This window comes from Trachurus trachurus (genome assembly GCF_905171665.1).
Source record: "Trachurus trachurus genome assembly, chromosome: 13".
Taxonomy (NCBI): Eukaryota; Metazoa; Chordata; class Actinopteri; order Carangiformes; family Carangidae; genus Trachurus; species Trachurus trachurus.
In genome coordinates, this window is record NC_139892.1 from 7408933 (window position 1) to 7430181 (window position 21249).

Genomic DNA, 21249 nt, shown 5'->3' on the forward strand with positions numbered 1-21249 from the left:
TTGCAAATATTAAAAGCTAAATCAAGTTAGAGTCAAATTAGGAAATCAGATGGATTTGCATTTGATAAAATGCTGTTAAAGCCCCGGCCCCCTCTCTTGTCTCCCAGAGGCGCCGTCTCTGAACTGGCTGATTTGCGATTATAAGAAAGAATCGACCATTTATATTCCTCTAACTAGTACATTTATCTAACTCTGCCACCCCAGACTTTAAATGAATAGTGGATGTGCAGCTCCACTCTCTGAATTTCTGCCCGACTTCTTTGTTCAAAACCAATTTATAGCTTTGTGAAGTCGGCCTCCTGCTCTCTGCTCGCCCCTGATCTTTCTCTCGTTAGCTGTTTTTCTAACTCTCTCTCTTTCTTTCTTTTCTTTTTCATTCTCTCTCTGGAGGGTGTTGCTGTTAAAGGCTCAAACAGGGTGGTCCATGCTAATTCAAAGGAAAATAATGAAGCTGCTCGGCTCGGAGTAAGTTTGAACTGAGCCCAATCACAAAAATAAATTCACAGCCAGAGGAGGCGAGGTGGAAATGGAGAGAGAATGGAGAAAAAAAAACTATAAAGGCAATGTTTTAAAAGGAAAAGGCGGAGATTAAATAATCTTAAATTCAGATAGACACTGACGGAGGCAAATCTTTAAAATCAAACAGAGTCCTTCATCGTCACAGATATCAGAAGTGACACGTCGTCAAAACAGATTCCCAAAAATTTGCGCCGTCATGACCCAGAAATCCCTTTTTAACGTGATGCCAGTGAACTGCACACTCTCCCCCTGAACCGACTTTGTTCTCTGTGGATGATGAAGACTCAGTCCCAGCCTTCATCATTCATCATCTGCTCCCTCCCTCGCTGCTTTGGAGGAAATAATTTTATATTTTGGCCCAAGGTCTCTGAAAAGGAGCTGAGTAGAAAATAGATCAGAAACCTTTTTCTTTTTTTTCTTTTTTTTTTTGATTGTAAAGTCACACACTCGTTTTTAAAAATGTGTGTTTTGTTTTTTTTGGTCTGATGATGAAACTAAGAATAAGAATCCAACAATGTGTCACTTCACTTTCTTATGGAAACTTTCTGTCCTCATTATTTGTTGAGGTAATGACGACGAATATCCTAACTGATTTAAGATGCTCCAGTAACTTTTTACATGAAAAAATATTTGTTAAAGCTTCAACGTGAGACAGAATCACTGTTTTAATCTAGAAATACAATTCATTCAGATATGAAATTTTGACATTTGCTAGATGAGGTTTAAAGGTGCTACAGTATATGTACGTTTTCAATATCGTTTATGGAGTCAAAGGGGTGTCAAATAAAAATAATTAATCTGTAAAATAAAGAAAAAGTAAGAGTAAATCCAATCCAATCCATTTGTGCTTTACACAGACATGAAAAATAAAGTAAAATATAAGAATAGACCAAACAAAAGCAATTAAAAGAGTAAACAACAAAAAGTGTTTGAGTCTCAAACTGTTTTAAAAAGCCAATAAAAGTTTGTTCTAAGATGTGTTTTAAAATAAGTAAAAATAAAAGAATAAATAAAAAACTTGAAAAAGATGGATCAATGAAATAAAAGATTTTTGTTCTTCTTTTCAACTAACTTGTATAAGCATTACTCCTTCATATATTTTAATATTTTTATCACATCTTTCATTTTCTTGTTTTTTCTTTTAATTATTCCTGTTTATTTCCTGGTATATTGAATTTTCTCTCATAGACGTCCTCTTTTTTATGGCACTCTTACAGGACTCCATACTAATTTAGCATTGACTAATAATATTACCAGTCTACCCATCAGTCCAGAGGAAACATAGTGAGTTCAGCGTCAAACACCACTGTTCGCTCTTGTTTTTTTTTTTGTTTTTTTTTATCTCTATTGCTCCTTATGCCTACTGACATTAACATGGTAACCAGCTAGCAGCATTTTCATCTCTCTGCCCTGTAGCAGACAAATATTAGCCTAGGTAAAGTATTTTCTATTTTATTCTGTTAAAATCTGTCGTTTTGAAAACAGTGGCTGAAGCAGCAGAGAAGCGTACGTACAGAGCAGCAGCAGCAGCAGCAGCAGCAGCTTTAAGGTCCTTCACAGCCACAGGAGAGTTTCCTTATTGCTCCACCACAGTAAATGTGTCGTGTCATCATCACTGTGTGTTTGTGCGGAGCCTCGTTGACTTTCAAATGAAAGTCTGAGTCACTTCTCCAAAAATCTGGAGTATTTCCCCAGGACTGTTCAGAGGGGAGCTCTGTCTCTCCCTAAGACACACACACACACACACACACACACACACGCACACACACGCACACACACTGTAACTCACCACAGGCATGAGAAATGCTCACGTCTTCCACTCAGTCTGCTCTGCATGCTTGTAATTCATGAGAGATCAGAGCTCGGCTTCTACCAGCTGACAATTTCCTACTGTATTTGTAATGACAATGAGACGTGCAGTTGGAGTTTATCTCTCTCTCTCTCACACACACACACACACACACACACACACACACACACACACACACACACACACACACACACACACACACACACACACATAGACACAGATATACGCACACATTTTTTCTGTACCCCACTGGGAAACTTTTCAAGTCTAGACATTTAATGTTTCCCCAACGGTGGAGCGCTGCAGTGCTGAGAGATTAAGACAGAAAAACATCATCAGGACACAGATAACAAGAATTAACTCTCCTCCTCATCCACAACCTCCCATACAGAGTATAGTAGAGTAAAAAATATATGAAGGTAGATGTTTGTGTTAAAGCTCCATACAGTATAAAGGTAGATGTTTATGTTAAAGCTCCATACAGTATAAAGGTAGATGTTTGTGTTAAAGCTCCATACGGTATAAAGGTAGATGTTTGTGTTAAAGCTCCATACAGTATAAAGGTAGATGTTTGTGTTAAAGCTCCTACAGTATAAAGGTAGATGTTTGTGTTAAAGCTCCATACAGTATAGTGTAGTATAGTATAACTTCTAATGGATGAGCTTTTTCAAAATAAAATACAACAGCTTGATGTTCTCCCAAAAAAGGAATAATTGGGGATTTGAAAAGAAATAATTCTGTGTTCGTCTTTGGGGATTTTCATCGTCTATATTTTTGCTAACTCACATTTTTCCTCCTCAGTGACAGATGAAGTTCGTCAGATCCAAACTGTGGCTCCTGGTTCCCATCGTTTGGGTTCAGGGTTTAAACTCGTCTCTCTCTCTCTCTGTCCTGTTTCTCTCCAGAAACTCTTCGGCAGCCACGAACCTTCCTCCGTTCAACTCTGGGTTTCCTACAACCGCCAGCCAATGAAAGCCGCCCAGTTCATGACACGTCATCCAATCACAGTGAGTCTCCTCCTCACACGTTGACGTTGTTTTTTGTTTTGCACAACATCACATTCGGTTTGTATTTATGTCCAAACTCGGTTTATGTTATCACAGAAAAGTCAAGAATATTTTTCTATAAATTCTAGATGTTACTTATTTTTTGATACAGATGTGTTTTATAATAATTAGTTTGTAAATGTACAGATTTATAACTCACAGTTGGTTAGAGAATCATTATAAAATAGGGATGATGTATTGTTCACAGACTTTTGAACCAATTTAATCAAATCTATTTCAGAATCAGAAATACTTCATAAACTTCCAAGGTCAATTGTTCTGTTTCAGTTCTCCGTTCTGATTGGCTCCTTAATGCTGATGAGTGACTGTTAAATAACAGAACAGCTGCAGTTACCTGAACTCACCTGATCCGATCAAACATGTGAACGATGTGGCTCTAAAAATGGAAGACACAGCTCACGCTCTTATTTTGGAGGAGGAACCACCTCCGCACTGTTCACACTAACACACACACACACACACACACACACACACACACACTCACGCACACGCCTCTCTCGTCTGTGTACCAGGAGTACTACATCGCCGACGCCTCGGAGGACCAGGTGTTTGTGTGTGTGAACCACCTGAACAACGTCACACACCTGTACATCTCAGACACTCAGGGTCTGTCCTTCTCCCTGTCGCTGGAGAACGTCCTGTACTACAGTCCTGAGGGCTCGGGGAGCAACACACTCATCAGGTACACACACACACATGCATTATATACATTCTGTTCCAGTATATGGGTCAATGACGTGATGCAACCAAGTGTCGAGTGCTGTTACTGGTGTTTTTTTTTAGACATGAAAATAAATGCAACTCACTTTTTACAATGTTTCTTGATAAATTTTACATAATTTGTCTCAGTATTTATAGAAAAAAATTGTGTTTTTATGATAAGTTGCCAACATGCATTAAAAATGTAAATATAGAAATACAGCAAAAAAAATAAAAAATCTATTTAACTCGTTCACTGCCGTTTTTTCCCTCAGTGTACAGCCAGTGCCAGCACTTTTGAGGATTTCTACTACTTTTCACACAGCCACAAAATATGTTGTGCTCTGACTAAAATGACACAGCATATCTCAAATGAAAAGAGAGACTCTCTACTTTCACCAGGAAAAAAAAAAGAGTTTGTAGCATGTTCCACGTTTTAGTTATCCTCATTTGAATACAGCTTGTTTTCTCCAAATTCAGCATTCTGGGAGGATAATTCTGAGAAAAACAGGTTTAAAGTGAAGGAGACATTTTCAAGCTGAACTCTCTTTTGGACCTTTAATATTTTTGACTATTTTTGACTTTGATGATTCTCTCTGTCTCTGTCTCTCTCTCAAATGACCTAAATAGCCTAATCTTTTTTTTTTTATTGGTGGGATGGTGGATCAAAGAAAAAATGCAGCTCCGCCTTTGATAAGGGACAAGATGCCTTCATGTTGTGAGAGAGCCAGTTTGTTTTGATATTGTGAATACCTAAGACTTTGATTACATGAAAACAAAGAGTTCAACCAGGGTTCATAGGTTTGATGAGACACTTCAGATGCAAAATAAACTTTTTTTTTTTCATATTAGCACACTTAAATCCACTTTAGGTGGATGAAATATTGAATATTTTATCATTCTTTTGTGGTTACACCATTTGACATTTTCAGGGACGTTCAGTCTGACTTTTGCTTGCATGGGAAAGAGTTTAATCTCTGGAGCCATAGCCACCTTAAAAAATACATTCTTCTCCTCTGTCTTGTCTGTCACCACGTCCGCCACCGTTCATGTTTGTGCTGTACATTGTGATATAGAACAACAGAGATTTTTTTTTAATTCTGAGATAAAAAGTCAGAAATTATGAGAAAAAAGTCAGAAATTCTGAGATTAAAAAGTTTGCGAGTTTTTTTTCTCAGGATCTTAAAAAAAAAATCTCTGTTGTTGGCCTTAATGATCTACTGTAATAAAGGATTTATTAACGTGGAGCCACAGAGCTGTGTTTGTGTGTCAGGTGGATTCTAGGTAATGAAGTCCTCGTTTTCTGTTTGCTGTGAAATTAAAAACCTCCTCCTGCTCCTCCTCCTCCTCCTTCTTCTTCTTTCAGGTATTTCGCCAACGAGCCATTCGCCGACCTGCACCGGGTGGAGGGTCTGCGCGGCGTCTTCATCGCCACGCTCATCAACGGCTCCGTCAGCGAGGACAACATGCGCTCCGTCATCACCTTCGACAAGGGCGGCACCTGGGAGCTGCTGCAGCCGCCGGCCGCCGACAGTCTGGGAGGAACCGTGGACTGTCAGGTAGGAGACGCCACCGCCTCTCTGTCCGCCGGCTGTCACAGCTCAGTCAATTGGCCCATTACCATAATCCCTATAGTCATAGCAGTAGGTTCGTTACCTCTGATTGTCGGTGCAAGCTATTTTTAGAACGGCGGAGCAGAGCCGTGAGCTGCTCAGAACGTTACCAGACAGAGTTGTTTTAGAGGGAAATTCATGCAAAACCACTGATGCGCGTTCCCGTCGGGGACAGTTTTTCATCAAGCAGTCTCTGTATTTCCCTCTAAAACAACTCTGTCTGGTAACGTTGTGTTATTATCTCATAGCGTGGTGAATGTGCAAGTCACAACTTGTCCACCAGAGCATTTTGGAGTTGTTGGATTGTGTATTTGATGAGTTTGATGAGGGAAACCAAGAAATCCCATGAGCCTCCGTAGCGTAGCTCTGAGCAGCTCACGGCTCTGCTCCGCCGTTCTAAAAATAGCTTGCACCGACAATTAAAGGTAATGAACCTACTGCTATGACTATAGGGATTATGGCGATGGGCCAATTTGCCAAAATGTTGAACTATCCCTTTAAGATATTTTCACATCTATATAAAAATCATGGTCTCTGTCCCTCAGCTGGGTAAAGGCTGCTCCCTGCACCTGGCCCAGAGGTGGAGCCAGCTGTTCAACATCCAGCTGAGGAGAATGCCCATCTTATCCAAGGACTCTGCACCCGGACTCATCATGGCCACAGGTGGGAAGTGACACTGTTGTTATAGTTATTATGTCATTATGTCGTTATTATTAATAATACAACGACATAATTCAGAGCCCGTCCACACGAATACGGATTTTATGAATCTGCATACGTTTTTTTATCGTTGGATGGAAACAGCGTTTTTTGGACGCTGAAAACTGTATTTTTTGGGGGAAACGGTGCAGAGTATTTCAAAAGGTTTTGAGATCTTTTTAAAATCCCGTACCAGACTGATGAGCTGCTACTGTATAATCTTCTCTCTGAAGGCGTCAGACGGCTTTGTCCATCTCACCATGGTGTGATTCACCTGTGTGTGATTTTAGCTGTTTTAAGCGGGAATAAATAAGAATAAATCTTAATTAGTTCCTAACTATAAATTGCATGTATTTATTTCTTTTAGAATAACATTTTACAAAAACATTGAAGTCTTAAGTCTTTTCTTTAGTTTATATTGATTAGTTATATTACTCAAATCTCCCAGTGTTGTTAAAATTAATATTAACCCTCCTGTTGTCCTCCTGGGTTAAGAAAGGAAGGAAGGAAGGATGAAGGGAAAAACGAAGGAAAGATAGAAGGAGGAGGGAACAGATTGGGTCAACTGGGTCAAAAAGGAAGGAAGAAAGGAAGGAAGGAAGGAAGGAAGGACCAAAGGGAAAGATGGGAGGAAAGAAGGAAGGGGAAAAGGAAGGAAAGATAGAAGGAGGATGGGAACAGATTGGGTTAATTGGGTCAAAACGGAAGGAAGGAAGGAAGGAAGGAAGGAAGGAAGGAAGGAAGGAAGGAAGGAAGGAAGGAAGGAAGGAAGGAAGGAAGGAAGGAAGGAAGGGAACAGATTCGTTCAAGGAAGGAAGAAGAAGGAAGAATGAAGGAAGGAAGGAAAGGGAAAAGGATTGTGGAAAGAAAGAAAGATGGAGGGAGGGAACAGATCAGGTCAATTGGATCAAAAGAGGAAGGAAGGAAGGAAGGAAGGAAGGGAGGGAGGAACGAAGGAAGGAACGAAGGAACGATACATTTTAATTTCCTCACATGACTGTTTATATTTAGAGGGTTAAACCTGGAACTAGTCTGAGCGGCGGAGGGATACGACCAGGAGGAGGAGGTTTTATAATAAACAGGATCAATAAACTTGATCAGTTATCGGTTATAATCTGCTCGCTGGGATCAATCGGTGATCGGTGAGTGAAACTGTGTGAACGTGTTCTCCAGTGACTCAGTGTGAGTGTGACCGGACGATGACCGGTGAACCTCCTCCATGTTGGATCTGACAGACGAACCGAGTCCGGCGCCGTAAACAAGACCAGTCCTCCTCTTCTTCTTCTTCTTCTTCTTCTTCTGTGGTGTCTGAGCTGCAGCTCCGTCCACTTCCTGTCACACAGTGTCTGTGTGGAGCTTCTCTCCTCTGCAGCTGGAAGCTCCTCCTCCCTCCTCTTCCTCATCCCCTTTCTCTTCCTCCTGCTCTTCCTCTTCTCCCCCTTGTCTCTTCTCCCTCCTCTTCCTCACCCCCCTTCTCCTCCTCTTTCTCTTCCTCCTCTCCCTCCCAACTCCTCCTCCTGTTCCTCTTCTTCTTCCTCCTCCTCCTCTTTCTCTTCTTCCTCCTCTCCCTCCTGTTCCACTTCCTCCTCCTCCTCTTTCTCCTACTTGTCTCTTCTACCTCCTCTTCCTCATCCCCCTTCTCCTCCTCTTTCTCTTCATCCTCCTCCTCCTCTTTTTCCTCCTCTTCCTCCTCTTCCTCACAGCTGCTGGGAAGCATTGATTTGTTGATGCTCTCAGACGCTGCCTCTAATTAAACCCTTACCAGAGAGATAGAGAGGAGGAGGAGGAGGAGGAGGAAGAAGAGGAAGAGAAAGAGGAGGAGGAGGAGGAAGAAGAGGAGGAGGAGGAGGTCTGGCAGTATCTGGTGCCACTGGTTTTATTATCGCTCTCTAACAGACGGACTAATTACAGCTGCAGTGCCGGCGGACACTCGACCGTCACACACACACACACACAGAACTACACAGCCATGTTGACACACAACAGCTCAGACGTCGGTTTGAGTCGATATCAAACTGAACTTTTACACAAAATGATAAAAGTTTTATTTTTTCTCTCATCAGACAAACGTTCGTTAAACTTCTTCACGTGGCGTTACAGATTTCTAGAGGAAGTCGTTTAGTTTCTGCCGCGAGGAAACGACAGAAATCTGATGTTTATCAAGGAAACAATGTTGGTTATTACGTGTCACACAGTTATTTAACCTGTTGTCCACCTGGGTCAAGGAAGGAAGGAAGGAAGGAAGGAAGGAAGGAAGGAAGGAGGATCAATTGGATCAAAAGAGGAAGGAAGAAGAAGGAAGGAAGGAAGGAAAAAAGGATTGTGTAAAGGGAGGGAAGGGAGGGAGACAGGAAGGAAAGAAGGAAGGAGGGAGGGAGGGAGGGAGGGAAAAGGATTGTGGAAGGAAGGAAGGGAAAAACTAAGGACAGAAAGATGGAGGGAGGGAACAGATTTGTTCAAGGGATGAAGAAGGGAGGAAAGAAGGAAGGAAAGAAAGATGGAGGGTCACTTGGATCAAAAGTGGAAGGAAGAAGAAGTAAGGACGAAGGGAAGGAAGGAAGGAAGGAGGGAAGGAAGGAAGGAAAGAAAAAAGCATTGTGTAAAGAAGGAAGGGAGAAAGGAAGGAGGGAGGAAGGGAGGGAAAAGGATTGTGGAAAGAAGGAAGGGAAAAGGAAGGAAAGAAAGATGGATGGAGGAAGGGAACAAGAGGGAAGACAACAGGAGGGTTAAAGTGATGATGATGATGATGATGATGATGATGATGATGATGATGATGATGATGATGATGATGATGATGATGATGATGATGATGATGATGATGATGATGATGTTGTTGTTGCTGTGGTTACAGGGTCCGTGGGCAGGAACTTGGCCAGTAAACCCAACGTCTACGTGTCGAGCAGCGCCGGGGCCCGATGGAGAGAGGTCAGGATGAAAACATTCACTTAGTTCAATACTGATCTGATCTGACGGGATGAATCTCTTCTCCTGCGTTTCAACGTTTTTATTCCGCCTGTAAAACGTTGGGTTCTTTTTTTTCTTTTTTTTTCTAACGCTGCATTAATTGGATAATTCAGCCGCCGTCTGGAACAAGCTGTAAACTCCACATCTGGCTCATTATCACCTTATTAAAGCTCTGTGGCGGTTCCCAGAGAGGAAACAGATGATGATGCAGCTTTCATTTGATCCGCAGAATAAAAAAAAACTTTTTATTTGGACTGAATGTAATGACTTTAAGAGCTTCAGCTAAATGTTCTTTATCTTTTTTTTATTTATTTATTTATTTTTTTTAACAAATGAACAGAGCTGTGGTTTTATCTGCAGGATTAATGTTTTTTAAATTATTGCAGAAAACAAGAAACAAAATGTGTTTAAAAGTAACAGGATCATGTCGATTAACGAACAGCTCAATGACGTTTGAAAGTAAAACACAATAATAATGTGTTTTACTTTGTTTCATTGTTTTTTGTTCATGTAAAGTTAAAGCAGAAGTAAGCGATCCGGTCGTTTTGGCTAATGCTGCGTTCCAGGCAGGCTTTTGAAACCGTAAGTTACAGCTTCAAGTCACGACTTATGACTTTGTAGCGTTCCAGGCAACCCGCAACTCACGTTTCTCCGACCTGTTTTACCTGTGAAAGTCACTATAACGGCCACTCGTAACTTCCGACCCGTGAACTCGTACCAGATCGAACTGGTATGACTTCACAGGTCGGAAGAACACAAGTTACAGGTTGCCTTGAACGCACCATAACTTCTTGTCAGCCGACGGAGTTAGCAGCCCTCGTCATGGATCTATTGGTCCTCGTCCCTACGTCACCACATTCACGCGCATCCCTTGGCTGCACACACAGCCCTTCATGACGTTCTCTCTCCTCATTGGATAAAAACTGTAGGATACAAGAAAAGTTTTCTCCTCGGCTCAGAGCGGAGCAGAGTGACTGAGAGACCCGTGTTTCGGTCCAAACACTCTATATAAGTGATTGCTGTCGGAAGATATAACTATTTAAGACTTATATTAACACAAAAATATCGCTTACTTCTGCTTTAAGTTACATTTGCACAAAGCTGCATATTTGTCCTGTGTTAAACAGTTAAAAAACAAATTCCCTTCAAGGTTCATTTTGGTTTGAGAACCACTGGACTAATGGACTTCCTGTTCCAGCAGCAGGAGTCACGGTGCGTTCAGGTTCTACCTGAAAGTGGGAATTTCTGAGCTGGAAGTTTTAATTTTAATATTGAACCCACCACGGTGAAGTCGGATCTCTGACCCACAAGTCCCGATATGAGAATTTAAAATGACTGCTACAGTCAAAATAGCGTTGCTAACTATTTTTGTTTCGTTTTGGTGAACGTTACATGATTTTGTTGTAAGTTTTAACGACTTTTAAAAAACATTTACAAGTTATATTTTCCTTTTCTTATATTAGTCGTTCATTTTTCCGACTTAAGTCTTTCAGGAAATAAGAAGATCTGACCTCCCGTATTAATTTAACTTTGTCTCAATAACTGTAAATATCAGGTCTGAGGTAAAGGACCTCTCATTTACACTGTGACCTCACTGTGACATCACTGTGACATCACTGTGACATCACTGTGTCCTCAGGCTCTGGCCGGTCCTCACTTCTACACCTGGGGCGACCACGGCGGGATCCTGATGGCCATCGCTCAGGGCGGAGCCACCACACACCTCAAGTGAGTGGGTGGAGCTTGTTAATGCACCTGTTGGAGGTTTTAAGGCGGTTTTAAGGCGGTATTAACAGATGGGGGGTGGCCGTGTCTCCGTCAGGTTCAGCACCAACGAGGGGGAGACGTGGACGGAGTTCCAGTTCTCGGACCGGGAGGTTTACGTCTACCAGCTGCTGACGGAGCCGGGGGAGAAGAGCACCATCTTCACCATCTTCGGTTCCTACGCCAACCAGAGGCACAGCTGGCTCATCCTGCAGCTCAACACCTCCGACGTCCTGGGTAGGAGGAGGAGGAGGAGGTGGAGGAGGTGGAGGAGGGGAGGAATGGGGGGGGGGGTTATTATGTAAAGCACTTTGTGTTGCATTTTTAATGAAATGTAATAAAGAAATAAAGTTTGATTGGATGAAGAGAGTGTGGAGGGAGGAGAGGAGAGAGGGAAGAGGGAGGGAGAAGAGGAGAGAGGAGGTGGTGGAGGGGAAAGGAGAGGGGAGAAGCAAGTGTGGAAGGAGGAGAGATGAGAAGGAGGAGGTGGAGGAAAAAGAGGAGAGTGGCAGAAGCTGGAGGAGAAGGAGAGGGAGGAGAGAGAGAAAGGAGGTGGACGAGAAAGAGGGAGGAATGAGTGTGGGGGGAGAAGAGGAGAGAGGGAGGAGAGGAGAAAAAGAGGGAGGAGAGAGAGGAGGTGGAGGAGAAAAGGAGAGAGGCAGAAGGTGGAGGAGAAGAAGTGGGAGGAGAAAGAGAGGGAGGAGGTGGAGGAGAGGAGAGGAGAGAAGGGAGAAGGTGGAGGAGAAAGAGAAGAAGGAGAGAGTGGAGTTAGGAGTTGGAGCAGAGAGAGAGAGGAGAGAGAGAGGAGGTGGAGGAGAAAGACATGGAGGAGGGGAGAAAGAGAGGGAGGAGGAGGTGGAGGAAAAGGAGAGGGAGTTTGGTGGGAGGAGTGTGCACGGAGGAGAGGAGAGAGGGAGGAGGTGGAAGAGAAAGAGAGGGAGGAGGAGAAAGAGAAGAAGGAGAGAGTGGAGTGAGGAGTTGGAGCAGAGAGAAAGAGGAGGAGGAGGTGGAGGGAAAGGAGAGGGAGTTTGGTGGGAGGAGTGTGCACGGAGGAGAGGAGAGAGGACAAACAGACAGATTAACCCTTTGTGTCCTCTTGTCTCTCCCTTGTCGTCCCCCTCCAGGCGTCCCGTGCTCGGACGCCGACTACAAGCGCTGGTCTCCGTCGGACGAGCACGGCAACGAGTGTCTGCTGGGACGAGAGGTGACGTTCAAGAGACGAGCGCCGCACGCCACCTGCTTCAACGGAGAGGACTTCGACCGGCCGGTTACCGTGGCGAACTGCTCCTGCACACGCCAGGACTACGAGTGGTAGGACACACACACACACACACACACACACACACACACACACACACACACACACAGACACACACACACACACACACACACACACACAGACACACACACACACACACACACACACACACACACACACACACACACACACACACACACACACACACACACAGTTCAGGACTCTAAACATTTATCAGAGAGAAGAGTTCAAAGAGAAAACCACTGAGGTCAGAGTTCATTCATCAAATTTACCTCAAACACTTTATATTTAAGCAATATATCACGACAGTCCGTGGTATATGCTCATTATACCACGGCTAAGGGGCGTTGTTCGGCCCGACGCGAAGCGGAGGGACGACAACCCCCTTGGAGTGGTATAATGAGCATATACCACGGACTGGAGTGATATATTGCTTTTATAAAACGGTTACGAATAAAGGCAATATAAAAGAGGGATACGCAATCAATTTCATGTAGTTTTATTCAACCAGAAATACATATTATCCAATAAAATAGCCTCACTGTGAAAAAATAGTCCCACCTCTCCAGACGTTAGCTCCAAGTTAGCTCTGCAGCTCGTCTTTTCCTCCGCTTTTTTTCAGGTGAAAGTCACTGCTCAATCCACTCTACCATTGTTAAACCTCCCCGGAGGTGAAAGTTCACCTTAAACATGTGAATTCAACTACTTTAGTCCGTTTTTTAACATCGTAAAAACATCAGCTGTCTTTTGCTACGGACTGCAACAGTCCGTTGTCATGGATACATGACAACAACTTCCATTCATACCAGTCATGCGTGCCTGAGGCGGAGTGATAGCCTGCGCTGTGATAAGGTTTTAGAATAGTAGCCGTGGTATATGCTCAATATACCACGGCTAACAACCAATCAGATCGCCGGATTTCACCTTTCCGTTTTATAACCCATAATAATCAACATTATGTATCAACTTAAAGAACCAGATTTAAATATGAAACATTTTAAAGTGTTAAAAACACGGAACAACAGCCATGTTTGAAAAAGTGAAGTTAACCGGTTGTTTATTTTCCTCCTCCTCTTCCTCTCCTTCTTCACCTTCTTTCCCCTCCTCTTCATCTTCCTCCTGTTCCTCCTCCTCCTCTTTTTCACCCTCTCGCTCTCCTCCCTCTTCTCCTCCTCTTCATCCTCTTCTCCTTTCCCCTCTCCCTATTCTTTCTCCTCCCCTCCTCATCTCCCTCTTCTTCCTCTTCTTTCCCCTCCTCTTCTTCTTCCTCCTTTTCCTTCTCCTCCTCTTCTTCTTCTTATTTTCCCTCCTCCTTATCTTCTTCTATCTCTTCTTCCTCATTTTCTTCTTCCTTTCTCCTCACCTTTCCTGTCCTCCTCTTCTTCTTCCTCCTTTTCCTTCTCCTCCCCCTCTTCTTCTTTCTCCTCCTCCTCCTCTTCTCCCCCTCTCCCTCTTCTTCGTCTTTCTCCTCATCTTCCCCCTCCTCTTTTTCCTCTTCTTCTTCCTCCTCCTCTTCTCCTCCCCCTCTCCCTCTTCTTCTTCTTCCTCCTCCCCCTCTCCCTCTTCTTCTTCTTCCTCCTCCTCCCCCTCCCCCTCCTCCTCCTACTCCTCCTCCTCCCCCTCCCCCTCCTCCTCCTCCTCCTCCTCCTCCCCCTCCTCCTCCTCCTCCTCCTCCTCCTCCTCCTCCTCCTTCTCCTCCTCCTCCTCCCCCTCCCCCTCCTCCTCCTCCTCCTCCTCCTCCCCCTCCTCCTCCTCCTCCTCCTCCTCCTCCTCCTCCTCCTCCTCCTCCTCCTCCTCCTCCTCCTTCTCCTCCTCCTCCTCCCCCTCCCCCTCCTCCTCCTCCTCCTCCTCCTCCTCCTCCTCCTCCTCTCCACAGTGACTATGGCTTCCGGCTCAGTGAGGACCTCTCCCTGCAGGTCTGTGTTCCTGACCCAGAGTTCCTTGGCGACCTCTACGCTCCTCCGGTCCCGTGTCCCGTCGGCACCTCGTACCGCCGCAGCAAAGGGTCGGTGCCCGTCGCCGCCGGCAACTAACGGCTTAATGACCACACACACACACACACACACACACACACACACACAGACACCTGCTGCTGCTTCCAACCTGATAATTAGGAGCCGCAGTCGTTAGTTTTTATTATGTTAATGAGCTGTAATTACCTGAGAGCTGGTCTGGATACAAACCGCTCCAGAGCTGCTGCTGCTGCTGCTGCGGCGGCGTTCGCTTGCTGAGAGCGCCCCCAAGTGTCCGACTGAGGGAAGTGACTCTCTGTGTGTGTGTGTGTGTTGCGGCTGCAGCTACAGGAAGGTTCCAGGCGACAGCTGCAGTGGAGGAGACGTGGAGTCGCGGCTGGACGGAGAGATGCTGCCCTGTCCCGTCGGAGGTGAAACTAAACTTTATTTAGTTTATTATTATTTTTTTAAAAAACATCAAAATAAACAAACAGATGAATCCTTTAACTGTTTGTTTGTTTGTTAATGTGTTAAACAGCTGATCCAGAGTCAGTGGCTGCAGCTCAGAGATCAATGAATCAGTGAAATAATTAATAATCTAAACATTTTTAACGTGAGACTTGATGTAAAGTTCAAGTTAATTCAGTTTAAAGGTGTAAAATGAGAACAACAACAACAAAACAGAAGAAATAAATAAAATCCTGTGATTTTTACGTTGTTTAAATCAACGAGTTACAACGTGTTCATCAGTGATAACAACAGTATTTAATAATCATTATAAAACGGAAAGGTGAAATCCGGCGATCTGATTGGTTGTTAACCGTGGTATATTGAGCATATACCACGGCTACTATTCTAAAACCTTATCACAGCGTAGGCTATCACTCCGCCTCAGGCACGTATGACTGGTATGAATGGAAGTTGTTGTCATGTATCCATGACAACGGACTGTTGCCGAACAACGGCCCTTAGCCGTGGTATAATGAGCATATACCATGGCCTGTCGTGATATATTGCTTAAATAACTGATGAGCTGCTGCCTGGAGCTGATGAATAATGAATCAGAGTCGATCTGGTGGAACTGGTTCTGTCCTCAGGTTGGTCTGGAGACAGTCTGGGTTCAGAGGCGTCTACTCTCATCTCTACTGTCTCTACTGTCTCTACTCTGGTGTCTCTACTGTCTCTTATCTCTAATGTCTCTATTCCCTCTATACTGTTTTTACTGATCTTTAATGTCTACTGTATTGGTCTTTAATGTCTCTACCCCCTCTATAAGGTCTCCTCTTATCTCTACTGTCTCTTATCTCTACTGTCTCTAACCTGTCCCTCCTGTCCCTCCTGTCCCTCGTGTCCCCCCAGAGAGCAACGAGTTCATCCTCTACGCCGTCAGAAACTCCATCCATCGCTACGACCTGGCGACGGGCGCCGACCAGGCTCTGCCTCTGGCCGGGCTCAGAGAGGCCGTGGCGCTGGACTTCGACTACGACAGGAACTGTCTGTACTGGGCCGACATCTCGCTGGACACCATACAGGTGACCTCTGACCTCTGACCCTCTGTAGCCATGGCTACATGCACACAAATAATCAGAATAAATCAGAAATAAATGCCGATCTGAATAAAACTGCGTCATGTGAACACGTCGATGGGAGAAATTTTAATCTGAATTGACTCATTTGTCAAGAAATGATGGTGTCAGGGGGCAAAGCGCTAAATTGGTTCAGAAGTTATATACATGACAGGGAGCAAAATGTTCATGCCAATAACAGTAAATCACAGCGTAACATTATGAAGTATGGGGTCCCACAGGGATCAATATTAGGACGCTTCTTTTGATCTCATATGTAAATGATTGTGATTGTAAACTCCTCTCCTCTGAAGTCATTTTTGCTGATGACACAAATTTATTTCTGTCACACAAAAAACTTGGAACATCTCCAAAAATTGTTCGTAGTTTTGACTCTTTTATTCAAGCATTTACGGTATTTATTTATTTAAAATGTTTATTTGACAGGAACGATATATACAACATTGCCACAAAAACTGGGAAAATGTGATGCATATAAGACGTCTAGCTTCAGCTAATTTGCAGTCTTTGTCCCTGGTCAAGCTTTAGAATAGAATAGGATAAAATATACCGAACACAACAAATGCAATGATACAAATACAGTGGAGAATACAGTGAATAGGTACCATGAATAAATAAACTCAGCTGCAAATTTCAGATTAAAACACATTTATAAGTGAAGAAACGTCGCTACGCACACGGAGCGGAAACAACGTAACCAGACAACTTTCAGTATCAGCTCTCTGGGCCTGTTTATTCTGATCGATCCATCGTTCATACGCAGCATTTTCATTTGGTTTGAACCGATTTTGATTGGAGCATCTGGCTCCATGTGAACCCACTGCAGTGTTTCCTCTAGGATTTTTTTAAGGAGTGGTGGCGCGGCGCAGCTGTCCTGTTAAACTTATGGGCTACAATAATTATAATAATTATATTAATATAATAATAATTTTCTTTATAAGCCCAGACGACTGAGACACTCAGTTTTTTTTGGGCTTTTCCACTAGCACTCGAGCGCGACATCCGACACGAGAATCAAATCCGCTAATTTTAAAAACACAATGACAACAGCGACCACTGATCTGTACTGAGACTGTTGCTATTCTGTCACCTGAGTTAAATGATGCTGCGGAAAAACACACTGTGGTCCGTCATCGAGGTGCAAAGAGTAGATACTGAGCAAGAGAGTTATCTGTGTATTTTTTTGTTGTGATCACTGTACTGTATTTTATTGCATTTTACCCTTGTTGTAAAGCACTTTGTGATTTTATCTATGAAAAGTGCTATATAAATTAAACTTACTTACTTACTTACTTATCTGTAGTTTACCTTCGTACTCGCGAGTACTGGAAACTCCAACTTCACTCTGTGCAGTGTTTCCTCTACATGCATTTAGGAGTAGCGGGCCGCCATTCCTAAATCCTAGCCGCAGCTCCTTCAAATTTCTTTCTTTCTTTCTTTTTTTTTAAATTGTTGCAAATACACCTCCACCGCCGCATGTCTCCACCTTCACAGCAGAGTCCTGCACTGGGTCAGGTAAACATGGCCGCCAGCAGCAGCACTCGTTCTGACGTGTGTTTTTGTCTCGTGCAGCGTCTGTGTCTGAACGGCAGCTCGGGTCAGGAGGTCGTGGTCAGGAAGGACCTGCAGAACGTGGAGGCCTTGACCTTTGACCCCATCAGCAGGCTGCTGTACTGGGTCGACGCCGGGGCGCAGAAGATCGAGGTGTGTGTGTGTGTTTGAGTTGAGTTGAGTGAGGTCAAAGGTCAAACATCAGCACTGCCTCACCTCTGTGTGTGTGTGTGTGTGTGTGTGTGTGTGTGTGCAGGTGTCTAACCCTGATGGAGATCTGCGTCACACGCTGCTCAACTCCTCCATCCTGGAACATCCTCGAGCTCTGGTGCTGCTGCCGGGAGAGAGGTGAACACACACTCCTCCTTCCTCTTCCTTCTCTTCCTTCTTCTCTTCCTCATCTTCTCCTCCTCTCCCTCCTCTTCCTCCTCCTCCTCTTCTTCTCATTTTCCTCCTCCTCTTCTTCTCTTCCTCCTCCTCCTTCCTCTCCTCTTCCTCCTCTTCTTCTCTTCCTTCTTCTCCTCCCTCTCCTCTCCTTTCCTCTCATCTTCCTCCTCCTCCTCCTCTCCTCTTCCCCCTTTTCCTTCTTCTTCTCCTCCTCCTCTTCCTCATCCACTTCCTCCTCCTCATCTTCTTCCTCCCCTCCTCTTCCTCTTCCTCTTCTTCCTCTCCTCTTCACCCTTTTCCTTCTTCTCCTCCTCCTCCTCCTCTTCCTCTTCCTCCTCCTCTTCCTCCCCCTCTTCCTCCTCCTCCTCCTCCTCTCTAAACAGATGACCGGACACTTTCTCCATCTTCTGTATCTCACGTCACAAACATTTGCTTCCACTTCTCTAAACACGTTTCTTCTTCTTTCTCTCCTTCACGATGAGCTCCGCTGCTGCTCGTCTTTTATTTTCTTTCCGTCAGCAGATGATTTTATTCTCTTTTCCCTCCCGACTCTGTCGTCATTGGAGACGAACGAGGTCAAACTCCTCCGTTCGTCCCTCAGAGCTCAGACACAGAAACGTCTGGTTGACTCGTTGTTTATGATAAATCGAACAAAGCTCAAACTTCCTGTCCGATAGAAGAGGAAGAGTTATGCTGCGTTCAAAACAACTCGGAGGTCGGAATTCCTAACTCGGAAATTTCCGACTTCCGACGTCATTGCGTTCACGCTGCAGGAACTCAGAAGAGAAAAAACATGGATACCTGAAGGAAGTTTGGCATATTGTGGCTCATCGCTGAATACGAAAAATACATGCAGCAGTAAATTATATTTGTTTTGGAGGAAAATGAAGAGGAGAGGCGACGCCGCAGATGAGTGCACATATAACGTTATAGCCTTGATAACCATTACATACTTGATTTCCGTCACATACGAGGACCACAGTTTCACACCGTACAACAATCACAGCTATAAACGTATTTTATATAGGCTACTGCAATAAAACACAAAATATATTAAAACCTCAACAAATAACTTAAAAATTCTAACAGTTTAAGACGAGGGCCGCGATGTTTTGATGTTGTCGTGACGTCAAGTCGGAAATTAGGAGCTCTGAAATGATACCCAAGTTTCCGACCTGTAATTTCCGAATTCGACGCCTTTCAATTCGTTTTTGACAACTCGGAGCTCGTTTTTTTCCGACTTCCGAGTTGTCTTGAACGCAGCATAAGACTCCCTGTTCCCTCCCTCAGCCTGATGTTCTGGACCGACTGGGGCGACCGGGCCGCCGGCGTGTACCGCAGCTTCATGGACGGGACCAACGTGTCCTGCATCGTGTCGGAGGGCGTCCGCTGGCCCAACGGCATCACGGCCGACGACCAGTGGCTGTACTGGACCGAGGCGTACAGCGACCGCATCGAGAGGGCCGACTTCAGCGGCGGCCAGAGGAGCGTCCTGATGGAGGGGCTGCCACACCCGTACGCCATCGCCGTCTTCAAGGTCAGCACACACTCAGACATTTAAAACTAAAACTGGTTTATTGGGCCCAGACCGGAGCCCTGTGGAACTCCTCAGATCAGTTAGACAGATATTTATTAGATTAGATGTTTTAATATTTTATATATCAAATGTGAAAAACTTGAAGAATGCAGTGAATTTAACTGCATTAGCTCATTGTTGACTCCCCCTCATGCTGATGAATACTCCAGAGTAGTTTTTTATTCCTCAAAGTGCATCTGGAGACCCGGGAGGCCGGTTCGTAGTCCAATGAAAATGTATATGAGAGTAATAGGGACCGACAGAAAAACGTCCAAAAAACTACACAAAAACCATTTAATATTCCTCCACACTGCTCGTTCACTGCAATCCAAGTGTCCTGAAGGGAGATAGTCCAGAGTTTACTCGAAACAACGTCATTTAGGACATTTTTACAGGCTAAACAGTCCTGTGTTGAATTTGCCTGAATGATGTCATTTTGAGTAAACTCTGGACTATCTCCCTTCAAGACACTTGGATTGCAGTGGACGAGCAGTGTGGAGGAATATTAAATGGTTTTTGTGTAGTTTTATGGACGTTTTTGTGTCAGCCCTTATATTAATCTCATATAGTTTTCGTTGGACTACGAACCGGCCTCCTGAGGATTTAATTTTTTGGTGAACTATTCCTTTAAGGCTGAAAATGCGTTTGAAGCTTCTTCTTCTGTGTTTCATCCCCAGAACGACCAGTACTGCTCTTAGTGTTTTTTTTTAAGTTAATTAGCAAAAAAACATGGCCCCAGACTGGAGCCCTGTGGAACTCCTCAGATCAGTTTGTGAAATATTTATTAGGTATTAGATTAGATGTTTTAATTTTTTATGTATAAAATGTGAATTTAACAGTAAATTTAACTGCATTAGCTCTTTTAATGTGAAAATATGAACAAGTATTAAGGCTGAAAATGTTTCTGAAGCTTCTTCTTCCGTGTTTCCTCCTCAGAACGACCTGTACTGGGACGACTGGTCCAGGATGGGAATCTTCAAAGCTCCGAAAGGCGGCTCGCCGAACAACGAGCTGATCGTCGGGCGGCTGACGGGCGTCATGGACCTGAAGATTTTCTACAAGGGGAAGAGCAGAGGTAAAAGAAAAGAAAGAGAAAGAGAAAAGGGGCTCTAGACCATGTGCAGGAGAATGCCGGGTTCAAATCCCGGCCAGGATGATCATTTGTTTCCCGTCTTACCTCCACTGTTCCATAAAAAAATAACTTGGAAAAAAAGAGAGAGAAACTTAAATCACCATGTTTACCACCAAAATTAATATGAGGTTCAAACACATCAGTTATGAACCTCTCCAAAATAAAAGTCCCCGCATTTGAAAGCATCAGAAACCAAAACGGATAATGAATCCTTTAAACAAATATTTCCCTGAATCAGAAAAAAGAGAGCGGTCAAGTGAAATTCATCTTAAACAACCTCAAGATCTCATAAAACACACAAATAACAGTCTCTATACAAACAGAGCAGATCACAGGTGAGAATAACATTCAGGATTAATGATTAGTGCAGTGGATCCAACAGAAACAGAACAGAAATTATGAGGAAAAAATATGAATACAAATATGTTTTTTAAATATTGTCAAAGAAAAACAAATTTTTTGTATTTACATATGAAGACCTGTAGTTTAATATCTCGGTCTGATTGTGCACAAACAAATAACATCAACTACAGAAACTGGAGAATCAACACGAAGAGCTGGTTGCAGAGAAAATAAAATAATCAAATCATCAAATCATCTGCTGTAAAATCAGATCATTCATATTCTGTTGTGGTCTCAGACGTCAAACAT

General features: G+C 43.8%; 1 protein-coding gene across 1 annotated transcript in view; it reads left to right on the plus strand.

Moving 5' to 3' along the window:
* The window catches only part of sorl1 (sortilin-related receptor, L(DLR class) A repeats containing), a 99730-nt gene that overhangs the window by 51753 nt on the left and 26728 nt on the right, over positions 1 to 21249 (plus strand). The window contains exons 7-21 of the mRNA XM_083985037.1: positions 3235 to 3336; positions 3909 to 4078; positions 5462 to 5654; positions 6254 to 6371; positions 9259 to 9332; positions 11011 to 11099; positions 11194 to 11372; positions 12260 to 12446; positions 14291 to 14419; positions 14712 to 14797; positions 15726 to 15898; positions 17525 to 17656; positions 17760 to 17851; positions 19181 to 19427; positions 20403 to 20541. Of these exons, the coding sequence (XP_083841163.1) occupies positions 3235 to 3336; positions 3909 to 4078; positions 5462 to 5654; positions 6254 to 6371; positions 9259 to 9332; positions 11011 to 11099; positions 11194 to 11372; positions 12260 to 12446; positions 14291 to 14419; positions 14712 to 14797; positions 15726 to 15898; positions 17525 to 17656; positions 17760 to 17851; positions 19181 to 19427; positions 20403 to 20541 (2110 nt within the window). The remainder of the gene's footprint in view (positions 1 to 3234; positions 3337 to 3908; positions 4079 to 5461; positions 5655 to 6253; positions 6372 to 9258; positions 9333 to 11010; positions 11100 to 11193; positions 11373 to 12259; positions 12447 to 14290; positions 14420 to 14711; positions 14798 to 15725; positions 15899 to 17524; positions 17657 to 17759; positions 17852 to 19180; positions 19428 to 20402; positions 20542 to 21249) is intronic.